Source organism: Crinia signifera, chromosome 2, assembly GCF_055691185.1.
Source record: "Crinia signifera chromosome 2, ASM5569118v1, whole genome shotgun sequence".
Lineage (NCBI taxonomy): Eukaryota > Metazoa > Chordata > Amphibia > Anura > Myobatrachidae > Crinia > Crinia signifera.
Window position 1 is genome coordinate 382,017,597 of NC_139218.1, and position 13,940 is coordinate 382,031,536.

The window sequence follows — 13,940 nt, forward strand, 5'->3', positions numbered from 1 at the left end:
CTTTCATATCAGCCCCTGCCCAGTGGAACTTACAGTATACTCTATATTTTCTACCACGTGAGAACACATACAGAACAGGGTTCATTTTTGTCAGAAGGCAATAATCCTGGCTACAGAGGGAAATCACACAAACATGGGGAGGATGTACAAACTCCACACAGATAGGTCTTTGGAGCTGTCATGCTTTCCACTACGCCAGCAGTGCCCATTTCAATACGCTGCATAACATTTTTGCATTGTAGTCTGCTTTTCCCAGTGGCTGAATATGACTATTTCGTACAATCCTGCTACTCGCACAACCAGCGTGCTTATTATTTTGCCTTGACAACTGAACGGAAAGAAATCTTCATGTTTATATTGTTTTGACTTCCTCCTGTTCTCACATGCCGCTAGAGTTAGCCGCCTAGTGATTGCGTGAAAGCTAAATTGCTTGGTTAAAAGGTCAATACTACATAATTGCTGGCAGGAAAGGGACAGGCCATCTGCTTCTGCATTTTACTGATTAAATGGTATTGTTCCTTTTACTGTAGTTCTATTCCTTGAGGATTACTTATTAGTTGTCTCACTTTGAATTCTTTCATCTGTAGGAAACCTCTCGGTGGGGCAGATGTATTAAGCCTGGGTGATACAGCATTGATAAAGTGGAAGGTGATAATGCACCAGCCAATCAGCTGTATTTAAAAAAAAATGACAGATGATGATTGGCTGGTGCATTATCACCTTCCACTTTATAATCGCTTTATCACCCAGGCTTAATGCATTTGCCCCAGTGTGTCATAAGAAAATGATGGAATCCCAAGCAAACTGTTCACCATGCAATGGGAAGGCAACAGATTGATGGACTCTTGTAACTGAGATGTTTCACCTGTTACTACGACTATCCCTGTAGCTGATCTAGTACCATCTGCTCCCCAAGCTGGTACCATTTCTCTTAGGGCCATCCGCCATACGCATCTGGGGCTGAAAGACAAGCAGAAGATTTTACCGGCCGATCGGTTCATGTTACTCATGGATAATCAGCATTTCTCCCGGCCGTTGGACATGACTAGGGTGGTCACCCTTGGCCACTCACCTTTGCCCATGGCACCTTGTATTTCCCCGGCTAGTGGCACCTGCTGCCACGAATGCTGTGGAGGTTATGGAAGACTTGGTAATGTGGTATCTGTGGCTCACTGGACAAATCCACGCTGGTAGGAGTGAGACTTCAAGAGGGATAGAGGAGATGCCTACTTGCAGTGCTGAGACAGGTAAGTGAACTCATATGGAGAAGGGGAATAAAGGGTACACATATGAAAAAGCTGTAAAGCGAAACACGTCGGTACCTACCAGCACGGACACCCTTCCATCTGGACGCCAACCTGCACCAATTCACTGTGAGTGGACCAGCTTTCCCAGAATTCCCTCAGCCATTTAACCATTAGGACCAGATTAAGCCAGCACCACAAGAGGGACCCTCCACCATTAGGTGTATTACTGGCAGGAGAGCGCTGCCTCCCCAACAGTCCACTTTGCACAGTCCAAATAACGGCTGTCTCGCTCATTGGGACCTAAGTAAAGCATCCTAGGAACAGACTCTCAGCAGGAGCCATATTGGAATAACTGGGGGACTATATCCGTGCACTTGCCATTTTCACGATCCCAGCTATACTGACGATCATCCATTTTTATCTCTATTTTAATATTTTTATGCACATTGTTTTATTTTTAAGGTATAAATAACGTAACCTTGGTAATAAATGATAACACCTGTTGCATATATATCTTTTTAGCGCAGCTAACAACACCCCTTACATGAACTTTCTCAAATAATGTTCACGAGTCCAACATCAGGAGGACACTGAGCAGCGATGGTGTGCATGGCAGGATTGCAAGGAGAAAGCCGCCAAAAAGAACATTGCTTCCCTTCTGCAGTTCAGAGATTTTTGGTTTAAATGAGAAGCATTATATTTGGAGAAAGGAGAACACTCTATTCCAGCACTCATACCATCTGTGAAGCACAATGAACACATTTAAAGTTCTGGATTGGTCAAGTCAAAATCCTGACCTTGATGTTGTGGAAGGAACTAAAGTGGGCAGTTGATGGTAGGAAACCCACTGACATAACAGAGTTGAAGCGGTTTTGTACGGAGGAATGGGGTAAAATTCCTCCAAGCCGATGTTCAGGACTAACCAACTATTACTAGTTATTGCTGCAAAAGGGAGTCATACCAGATACTGAATGCAGAGATCCACATACTGTACTTCTGCACAGAGGCGGATTGGGACGTCAATCCGGACCGGGAAAAAAAGCGTGCAGCAGCCCGAGGGGGGGGGGGGGGGGGGTGTGGTGGCCGCGGATGTGATGCGGGGGGGCATGGTGTATGTAATACAGGGGGGGGGGGGGGGGGTTTGGTGGCGGCTGCCGGTGGCATATGTAATGCGGGGGGGGGGGGCGGCGGCACAACTCCTGCTGTCTGCTGGCTCCAGATGGGGGATCGGGAGCTGGGAGGCTACTGCACTTGAAGGCCCACGGGATGAGCTGTGCGCTGTCCAGCATGCGCAGCCCTCCCGCGGCCATTTTGCTTGTGGTAGGGATGGCCATCGACCATCGATGATTTAAAATCATCAATGGTTTGTGGCCGATGTCGAATACTTTTGCCATCGATGTGGGAGTACTAGATGGTTTCCCTACATCGATGGCAAAGGAGAAGCGATGTTTCCTTTTTTTTTTTCAAGGTGTCGGGACATGGAGCATAGCTCCGACCCTGACACCCAGAAGTCCCGCCCCCGTGTTCTGATTGGCCCACGGGCCATTCAGTCAAATATAATGGATGACCATCGATAGCTAAAACTATCGATGGTTATCCATCAAATAGTTGCCACTATCGATGGCTGGGTGCAGAATTGCCATCGATGGCCATCCCTAGCTTGTGGGCAAAGTGCTGCGGCCCAGCCAGCCCAGGGGGGAGCGCGGCCGGCCCGTTTTTAAGGATTTTTGGGTCGGCCCACCGGGAATTTGCCCGGTTTCTCCGCGGGCCAATCCGCCCCTGCTTCTGCAATTCAAGATGAATATTATAGACTGTCCTGGGTATAAACATCTGATTGGTTTCTCTGGGTAACTTCATTCTCCACTTTGTTTTATGCCCTCTGAAAGGTTACAGCTGAAAAACTAGCCAGGGACCTTATTTATGTGGACGTCCACATTAAAATGTAAGTCATGCTTTGCCTCCAAGCTGGAGCTGTTACCTGCATCAGCGCCCTCCCTCCCCACGTCCCACCATGTGTGACCAGCCTGCTTACATCTTTTACTGACATTGATAAGAACATAGGGCCTTATTCTAATTCCCTCTTAGAGACAAATTCATACTCAAATGGACAAAACCATGTGCACTGCAGGTGGGGCAGATGCAACATGTGCAGAGAGAGTTACATTTGGGTGGGGTTTTTCTTTAAAGTGAGATCTATATTGCAGTGTAGAAATAAAGCAGTCAGTTAGTATCCCAGCACCGAAACAAAATAACTCACCCAAATCTAATTCTATCTGCACCTGTTACATCTGCCCCCCTGCAGTGCACATGGTTTTGTCCATTTGAGAAGGAATTTGCCTCTAAGAGTGAACTAGAATAAGGCCCATATGGAGAAAACCTCTCTCTCTGTCTCTCTGTTGCAGCTTATGTTAAAGGGACAGCATGCCATCTCTCCACACAACGGGATGTTAGGCATGAGTGCACAAGGCTGAAAGGCTACACTTCGCAACTATTAAGGATCGTATCAATTAATTATATTAACAAAACGGATACAGAGCGCTATGAACTTCCATTAACATAATCGTTTGGATCCTAAGTACCCTCTGCTGAGCAATAACTGTACTGCCTGATGCTCTCATGTGTTGGAGATCAATTCCTATTGATATTATTGGTTCAGTTTGATAGATGTAATGTGTCTAGTTCGACATGCACTAGGTTGACAAAGCAGGGCTGTTGAGAGGTCTGCCGGGGACCGGTAAAATTTTTGGGGTGTGGCCCAATCTTTGGGAGGCGTGACCAAACCCCTTACAAAAAAAAAATTGATTAAAAAAATTATATTAGTGGAGGCACGACAGCAGCAGCAGCCGCCTCTCCTCATTCCAGTACACTGCAGCGTGTGCTGTGCTGCTGCCCAAAAGGGAGAGGGGGAGTGGTTGCGGCAGACGAGGGCCCCCAGCGGGAACCTCCATCAAACCTGGGCCTAGGAAATTAGTACCCACCCCTCTCGGCGGCCATGCGACAATTTATTTATTTATTTGCAGTTTCTTATATAGCTCAGCAGATTCTGTTACAGTTTCTTATATAGCGCAGCAGATTCTGTTTCAGTTGCTTATATAGCGCAGCAGATTCTGTTTCAGTTGCTTATATAGCGCAGCAGATTCTGTTTCAGTTGCTTATATAGCGCAGCAGATTCCGTTACAGTTGCTTATATAGCGTATCAGATTCTGTTGCGCTTTACAATAGGAGACAGTGATACAACAAACTGGGTAGTAACAAACCGACACAGAGGTAGGAGGGCCCTGCAGACAATGACAAAAGATCACGATACAAGCGAAAGGTTAACGCTGTATACTAAATACAAGTCAAGTTTGCAACAAGTTGCAGCAATAGATACCAAAGGGTTAATTTACTAAAGCTTCTAACAATGAAAAGAGGTGCCGTTGCCCACAGCAACCAGTTTCTCGGGTGCATTTAGTAAGATAGGAGTTCTATTGAAGATGGGATGTTGCTATGGGCAACCAATCAGAAACTACTTATTATTTCTTTAGCACCTTCTAGAAGATAATAGATAGAATCTGATTGGTTGCCCATCCACTCTACACCAGAACTCCTACCTTCTTAAATACACCCCCTCGGTCTTTGATTTTCTAGGATGCAATAGAGAAATGAAATACATAATCTGGCTGGTTGCTATGGGAAACTTCACCTCTTCATTTTTAGAATTGAATCCTATGCTGTGTTGGGGCAGCAGCTTTTTTTGGAGCCCTATTGGTCAACCTGGTGTCAGTGTGTAGGCAAAAACCGGACCGGAGGGACAGAAGCAGGGAGGGATCCCATAGGCAAGTCTCTAGTAAAATGGCGTGTCGGCCATTTTCCTGGTGATTTACCCTATGACTTGTGCAGCACTGCTGCCAGCAATTCAGGAGTCCGGGGGGTAAATATTTAAGAAATGGGTGTAGGGTGTTCGGTTGGGCCGCCCTGGACCCAGCTTGTGCCGGTTCTAGATAGGCCATCGAGTGGATTTGCCAAAGTACTGTACGAATTCCCTCATTTTCTGTCTTCCTTTGCAGAATCAGCCCCCGTGTGTGCATAGATATCAGTGAATCCGCTTAATCTGGGCTAAATGAAATAATAGACTGTAACATTTTTATTAAACTTTCTTTTTTTTTGTACACTTTTCAATTTTATTCTGCCTCTCCGTGTATTACTGACTTACTCAGCATTATATATTATGCATGTTTTCATTTCGGCACATCCCTTTGTTCTGTCCCTTTCCGAAATGTACAAGCGGGCCTGCGCTCGGACGAGGAGCTGCAGGGAGAAACAAACGACTGAGCGTAATGTTTAAAACAGTTGCAGCTGTATTTAATTAAAGCCCAATCTCCCCCATAATAATACATTTCCAACATGGGCCTGTTCTCATGACATGAACGCAGCTGTCGACAAATCAAGTCTTTTTTTATTCCTTTTTTTAGAAGCAGCTGCACTTGGTTTTGGAATGAAGAGAGGGAACTTTGTCAATGACTACGTGTCTGCATATAAAATGCTTCCACTTGTCTCGTGTCCTCGGCCTCGCTCCCCTCGGGCGATACTGTTTGAGCTTCTATTAAGCCGCTTATCATATTTCTCTTGATTCATTTCACTTACATTTCAAAGCTGCAGCCGTTTCTTTGTTATTTTCCTTGCAAAGCTGTAGAATACATACGGGACGGTTCCCATACCTGCCAATGGTCTTGGTACTGCCACCCTTGTGCCACCTTCCAACCGGACAATATTGGGAGCTATGCTTTACTTCCTTTTCTTGATGGTGCTAGTCATTCAGCTTAAGGTGCCCACACATGGTAAGATTCTTTTAAACGATATGGCCATTTCCGTCCAATTGCAATGACCAATCATTTAAAAACTTGCCGTGTGTGGGCATGATCACGATCCAATGCGGATGCCCGCAGGTCCTTCATCGAGCCTGCTGATCCCTTCAGATCCCGTTGTGCTGGATTCTGCCACATAGTTCCATGGGGGGTTTTCTTGATTGTTCCTCCGCATAGTCCGATGTTTTATTTCTGCACATGTGCATGTGGCCATGTCAAACAGAGTGTTCGCCGGGCACATGCACCCAAGACTGGGAGCTGGGGTGCGGGGGATTCACCCATGGGAACATCCAGCGTTTCATGGGCGTACCAATGAAAACGTTGGGCGTTCCTATGCAAATCGCCCGGGGCCGCGGGCAGCTGATATCACCGGATGTCAGTTCCCCAGCCTGTTCCTGTTGAGTGTGCAAGCAGGAGTTGCTGAACCAGGTAAGTCATTGTGGCGACAGTGCTGGGCACAGAGGAATCCAGCAGGAGCTACTGAACCAGGTAAATCATTGTGGTGTCAGTGCTGGGCACAGAGGAAACCAGCAGGAGCTGCTGAATCAGATAAGTCATTGTGATGTCAGTGACGGGCACAGAGGAAACCAGCAGGAGCTGCTGAACCAGGTAAGTCATTGTGGTGTAGGTGCTGGGCACAGAGGAAACCAGCAGGAGCTGCTGAATCAGATAAGTCATTGTGATGTCAGTGACGGGCACAGAGGAAACCAGCAGGAGCTGCTGAACCAGGTAAGTCATTGTGGTGTAGGTGCTGGGCACAGAGGAAACCAGCAGGAGCTGCTGAATCAGATAAGTCATTGTGATGTCAGTGACGGGCACAGAGGAAACCAGCAGGAGCTGCTGAACCAGGTAAGTCATTGTGGTGTAGGTGCTGGGCACAGAGGAAACCAGCAGGAGCTGCTGAATCAGATAAGTCATTGTGATGTCAGTGACGGGCACAGAGGAAACCAGCAGGAGCAACTGAACCAGGTAAGTCATTGTGATGTCAGTGACGGGCACAGAGGAAACCAGCAGGAGCTCCTGAACCAGGTAATTCATTGTGGTGTAGGTGCTGGGCACAGAGAAACCAGCAGGAGCTACTGAACCAGGTAATTCATTGTGGTGTAGGTGCTGGGCACAGAGGAAACCAGCAGGAGCTCCTGAACCAGGTAATTCATTGTGGTGTAGGTGCTGGGCACAGAGAAACCAGCAGGAGCTACTGAACCAGGTAATTCATTGTGGTGTAGGTGCTGGGCACAGAGAAACCAGCAGGAGCTACTGAACCAGGTAAGTCATTGTGGTGACAGTGCTGGGCCCAGAGGAAACCAGCAGGAGCTGCTGAACCAGGTAATTCATTGTGGTATCAGTGACGGACACAGAGGAACCCAGCAGGAGCTGCTGAACCAAGTAAGTCATTGTGGCGACAGTGCTGGGCCCATAAGAACCGAGCAGCAGCTGCTGAACCAGGTAAGTCATTGAGCTGACAGTGCTGGGCACAGTGGAAATCAGCTGGAGCTGCTGAACCAGGTAAGTCATCACTAGACCACCAGGAAAATGTTGTTGACATTCTAATCATGTTGACATTTCATCAGTGCCTAAATGTTTGATGTCGACATATTCAATGTCAAGCATGTGGACACTACAGCCATGCTGACATTGTATATATACACACACTATGTTGTGTTTGGGCCTTTATCTAAGTGACAGTCCCAGTGGCACAGCTTGGTAAGTGATCTATAGCCTGTAACGTTCTCATTATTTGAAGTTGCAGTGTATCATAGGTCACATTGTAACCAGCATTGTTCTGCTTTCTGTGTATTACATTCTAATATTAATTCGTTTCTGTCCTAATAAACTGAGGAATTCATAGACTGCAGTAGAGGCTGATTGGCCTATTGAATGATAGACTGCAAAATATTTAACCCTTTGAGAGCTAGTGTGAGAACTGCTTAGAAGCATGCACTGCTAAGTGTCTGTACTTGTGACTATGCTCAGGTCCCGGAATACATAAGGATGGGTGGCAGGAAGAAGACCAATGGCGGTATCCCAATGGAGGTCTGGTACTACCTTCTACATGCCCCCTCCCACCAACTCTCCCTACCGAATGCCTAAACATAAGCCTCCCCACCCCACATCCTAATCTTAACCATAGTCTAACAATAAACCCCCCTACTTATTGCCTAATCTTAACTCCCCCCCCCCCCCCACAGGCCTCAGCCTATCCCTAATGCCCCCTTTTAGAGCTTAACCCTTACATTGCTCCCCGTCACACAAACCCACCGTCTTGTGCCTAAACCTAACAAACCCCCTCCCACCCCAACATACTTACGATCGGTACTCCGGCACCCGTCTTCTTGCCACCAGTCGGGACTTCAATGTCAGTAATTCAATTGCTGTCATCCTGACTAACAGTGCCCTTAGGTTCCTTCTGACCAGATATATATTAGCTGATGGCAATTATACCCTTAGTTTTAATGGAGTTTAAATGTCAGAGGAACAGATGCACTAAGCTTCAAAAGTGATCAAATGGAAAGTGATGAACAACCAACCAATCAGATCCTGCCTGACATTTTTCAAACACAGTCTGTGACATGGCAGGTAGGAGCTGATTGGCTGGCTGTTTATCACTCTCCATTTTATTACTTTTGAAGCTTTGTGCATCTGGTCCAGAGACTGTGTTGGGGATATGGGAGTGTAAGATTGAGTGTAGATCTTTGAGTTAACCTTTGCCAAGTCAGGAATACTCAGAAGAGGTGTGTTCCTGACACATTGGCAACGTTGTACCCATTATCAGAGAAACAGCGGGTTCTCAAATTCCTTGCCGATTTGACACAGCCGTGAGACAACAGCTTTGTGCTCCTCATGGGAATACATATATAGTGATAATGACAATAATAATACACATACACATCCTATTCAGGCATAAATAGGATCTCACCCAGTGCTACAGTACATGAGGAATATACTGTATACTATTGGTGCATGTTCTAAGGATGGCCAGTGCTATCCTACAGTATAAGCATATAATCAAACACCATCTGTCTATATAATGCCTCCTGTGCTGACCGTGTTATTGTGTCAGCCTACAAGGCTATTATCATCATTATTTTCTATTACAGGATGTGTCTCAGATTTAGGGTACTATTATTGCAGTGGCGTAACTACCTAATTGTCGCCCGCCCGCCGCATATTTTTATTTTACCCGCCACCGCGGGGGCTGCGGAGCTATAGCTACGCCACTGTATTATTGCATACATCAAAAAGCGACCGAGTCTGACTTAATAGCATGGTCTGAGAACACATGATAAAATAAGACACACATGGGGGGCTGATGGTAAGTGCGAATGTGATCTGCTTACATCTATGCAGCTTAGTGTGCTTATGTAGCTCACCTCTCCTTGCATCTGTATAAGAGGGGCGGGGGCATTATAAGGTTGGTCGAGGTCAGTACAGATGTGCAATAGCGAACGCAGTCAAACTGAGAAATAGACACATTTACACCTGATGAAGCTGGATGCCTAAAAGTCAGATGCAATTAGCAGATGGTACTGATGACGATCACCAGCACTAATGCCTGTGCTCAGACAGGAAGCTGCCAGTACATGTGGAATGCTTGTGATTGGCTGTTGATGCTCAGACAGGAAGCTGTCAGTACATGTGGAATGCTTGTGATTGGCTGTAGGTGCTCAGACAGGAAGCTGTCAATACAAGTAGAATGCCTGCCATTGGCTGTTGATGCCAGGGCTGGTTTAAGGCTCCTCAGCACCCTAGGCAAAATATCAACCTACCCCCCAACCCACACTGCCAATACCCACTTTCCAGCCCCTCAATTAAAAGTGTGGAGGTGGTATTTCAGATTTTCCTTAAGCTACCACCTGCATTAAGTGCAACAAGGATGTCTTCCTCATCTTTATTCTGTGTTAGGCAGAATCGGTGGTGCCTTCCTCAGTTCTCGTGCCCTAGGCCCCTAGCTAAAGCTGTTTAATGGTGGAGCTGCAGGGTCGGTGTTCAGATAGGAAGTTGCCAGCACTACAGGGATGCCTGCGATTGGCAGTTGGTGTTCAGACAGGAAGTTGCCAGCACTACAGGGATGCCTGCGATTGGCTGTTGGTGTTCAGACAGGAAGTTGCCAGCACTACAGAGATGCCTGCGATTGGCTGTTGGAGTTCAGACAGGAAGCTGCTTTTCTTGTATTACAGAGGGGTTTTTTTGTGTGTGAATTTTTAATGATGTTTGTTGCATATAAAATAAATTGGTTTACAAATACAGACACAAGTGGGATAAGCATATGTTACTGTTGCCGACCAGCATGCAGCACTGCCCACACAACTCTTCCTCCACATTGCATGCAGTTGTCATTTTTATATACATAATGCAATTTTGCACCTGCGATTTGTGGCACAATCACAGTCAGCTCAGTCAGGTCCCCAGAGACATTAAGCCGAAAGCTGCCCAATATCATGGTTACTAAGCAACTTAATAAAGATAGCAACATGTCCTCCCACACTTGTCACTATGGCTCTCCGCAGATGCTTGGCTGTTACATACAGCTACAGTATCACACATATAGCACAATCTACTCTATTTACTCGAATACGCCGGTGCCCCGTTCTGCCGGAGTTCCCCATCAGTCCCTGCCGCTGGTCCCCTTTAATCGCGGCCGCCTCCCCGCACCCCCCTAACCCTGGCCACCTTGCTGAAGCCAAGACGGGCAGGGTTTCCGATCCCCGCCGCTGAGTGACTGGAAAGCACAAAGTAGTAAATCTGGCTCCAGCTGCATACAATCTGCGTGGGACTCAGAATCAGCCGCTGCATTTTCAGCACTATGCAAAGTCCTAATTTCAACCTCTTATTTGTATTTGGTACCAGAGGATGGTTTACTTGATTCAACTGTACACAGATTACAAAATATCAGTTTCCATATTTAAACTAAACGTGGACGTTACGATCTGTCACAACTTTTTCTCTGTGGACCTAGTTTATTACTATAACCAGACAAGGGTGTCGCCAAGCCAATGGTAGGTGGATTGGAAAAGACACGTCAACAATAGACTCTGCAGTTGGAAGTATTTTCTGTAGAGCAAGATAATAAAGTAAAATGGATAAATGTGCTAGGTCTGGTGGGCGGGGACAGCGATGTAAACGGATAAGACTGGTACACACTGGAATATACACAAACCTTATAAACACTAACCAACAGGCTGATCAGGCTGCGGCCTAAAGCACCAGTACTACAGTAGGTAGGCACCTCCAGGGAAACCACTAGGATGCTCTCTAGATTACACAATAGATGCCCTCTGTATCGTATGGCATTCACATTGCTCTCTGAATGATATGGTGGTCATTTGGATGCTCTCTGAATTGCATGGCAGTTACTAAGATACTTTCTGTATCCCTCTCTATGAGGACAAGAGAGTGTAAGCCACATTCCCTCAACTCTGACAAAATACCTTGAGTGGGGTCCAAGCTCAGCAACCAACGTACATAACTGACCTCATTATTATTGTACTCAGTCTTCTGTAGAGGGACTTACTTTGGGTTTTTCCTCTGCTGGACTATGGGGATAATTTCGGTTCCCTGGTCGTCGTGCGAAGTCAACAGGTCACATAACCTCTCTGTTAAACAACAAAAAAAGAACAAATATTCTGAAAAATGAAAAATCACTATATAGAACAGGGATGGGGAAACTTTGGCCCTCCAGCTGTTGTTGAACTACACATCCCAGCATGCTTTGCAACAGTTTTTGCATGGCTAAATAGCAAAACTGTAGCAGGGCATGCTGGGATGTGTAGTTCAACAACATCTGGAGGGCCGAAGGTTCCCCATCCCTGGTATAGAATGTCATGCACTAATGTTACTGCAAAATGATGCTAATTTAATAAACATACAAACGTAAAATGTATATAACAAAGGTAACAGATGTTTACGTACAAACATTATGCCCTACCTTGACCGTATCAATTTGCTTACTTGCTTTGTAGAATAAAACAGAAGTTCCAGATTTCTCTTGAGCAGGTATTCCCAACCACGGTCATCAAGGAACACTGACAGTGCAGGTTAATATCCAAGCTTAAGCACAGATGGTTAAATCAAAATAACTCAGGTACTAATTAAGACAAATAACTCAGGTACTAATTAAGACACCTGTGCTCAAGCCTGCATATCACTAAAACTTGCATTGTTAGTGTGCCTTCAGGGCCGAGGTTGGGAATGTCTGCCCTACAGTAACCATGGTAATGATTAACTTGAGATCGTATTGCTGTATTCACCAAGAAGTCCGTTCTTGAATAACTGGTAGGCTTCCAACACACTACGATTCCTGAAACGTGTCAGTAATTGCTACTAAACGTGTCACTGGGAAAGCCACCACTAGGCATGCTGGGAAAATTTCTTCCCCTGTCATATACAGCCATTTTGTGGCTCATCCTCATTGTCATTGTGATACTTACACTCATGAAAAGGCAGCCAGTTGTTTCACTAGGAGTAATTTCTTCCATTATTAGAATCATTTCTGATGTCAATTGCCTCTACTGAATTTATAAGCTCCATTGTCAAAAATATTGTTTTAACCCACAAAATGGCTGCGTACACTGGTTTTGTACCTTACCCACCATAAAACATATTCAAATGATTATTCTAAATTCCATTTTATTAATTAGATATGAAAATTTCTCAGAGGGAAGACTGAAGTCAGAACTCTTATGGGTGGCCCGGACAGTGCCGACTATGATCCGCCAGTGGAACTGTCCCTGATGACATAACCACTGGCTGCAGCAAAATGGGTCTGACATGTCCCCGTTTTCTGGAACACTGCCAGTTGTCACCCCCAAATTCCAGAAGCATGTTAATCATGCAACAGCTTTTGGGGCATACGTAGTTAGTCTCCTCTCTGGGAGAAGCTTGGAGAGAAGATGCTGCAATCCACTTTTGGGTGTGGATCGTTTTATTGACCACACTTAGGTAAACAGTCATTAGGTCTTCACCGTTGGGTCGACAGATGCCAAGGTCGACAGGGTTCTAGGTCAACATGGGTGAAGGTCGACAGGTGTCTAGGTCGACATGGGTTTAGGCCGACAGGGCGTTAGGTCGACATGTTCACTGTTTTTTTTTACCCGAATGACGACGCAGTGGAAGTGGAAGTGACCCGCAGCCCCTCGCATCGCTTGCGATGCTTCGGGCATTATTTTATTCTCACACCACGCCCAAGTGGATGGTAGGGCATGAAATACTGCCTGTCTGCACGTCGTCTCAAAAAACAGTGAAAAAACCCATGTCGACCTAACGACCTAACCCATGTCCACCTAACGCATGTGTCGACCTAAAGCCATGTCGACCTTGACACCTGTAAACCTTCACCCATGTCGACCTAGAACCCTGTCGACCTTGCCACCTGTCGACCCAACGGTGTAAACCTAATGACTGTTGACCTAAGTGCTGTCGACAATACGACCGTATCCCTCCACTTTTTGTCAGCTCATTATGCCCCACCAATGGAATGCCTTGATTTCCAATTCCACTCGGTGGGGCATATTGACACAAACTGTGTCATTAAGCCCCGCCTTTTTCCTTAATGAGGCTTCTAGTGAATTGAATGGTTGAACGCTGCTTAAAGCAAAAAACTGGCTAAACTCCTTTGTCAAACTATTATTATTATTTTATTTATAAGGCGCCACAAGTGTTTTGCAGCGCTGTACAAAGGAACAGTACAGGGAGACAAAACTTGGCATAACATTGAATAAATAACAAAAATAGAGTACAGGTAAAGAGCGCCACAGTTCAATACACATTACAGCTTAAATATAAGTAGTGAGGACTTGATCAGCATACAACTAGAGGCTTGAGGCCAATGATGGAGATGAGTATGCGG

At 45.9% G+C, this 13,940-nt stretch overlaps 1 protein-coding gene across 1 annotated transcript in view; it reads right to left on the reverse strand.

The window, feature by feature from the left end:
• Positions 1–13,940, reverse strand: part of NOX4 (NADPH oxidase 4) — a 193,541-nt gene that overhangs the window by 40,123 nt on the left and 139,478 nt on the right. The window contains exon 13 of the mRNA XM_083170172.1: positions 11,607–11,688. Within this exon, the coding sequence (XP_083026298.1) occupies positions 11,607–11,688 (82 nt within the window). The remainder of the gene's footprint in view (positions 1–11,606; positions 11,689–13,940) is intronic.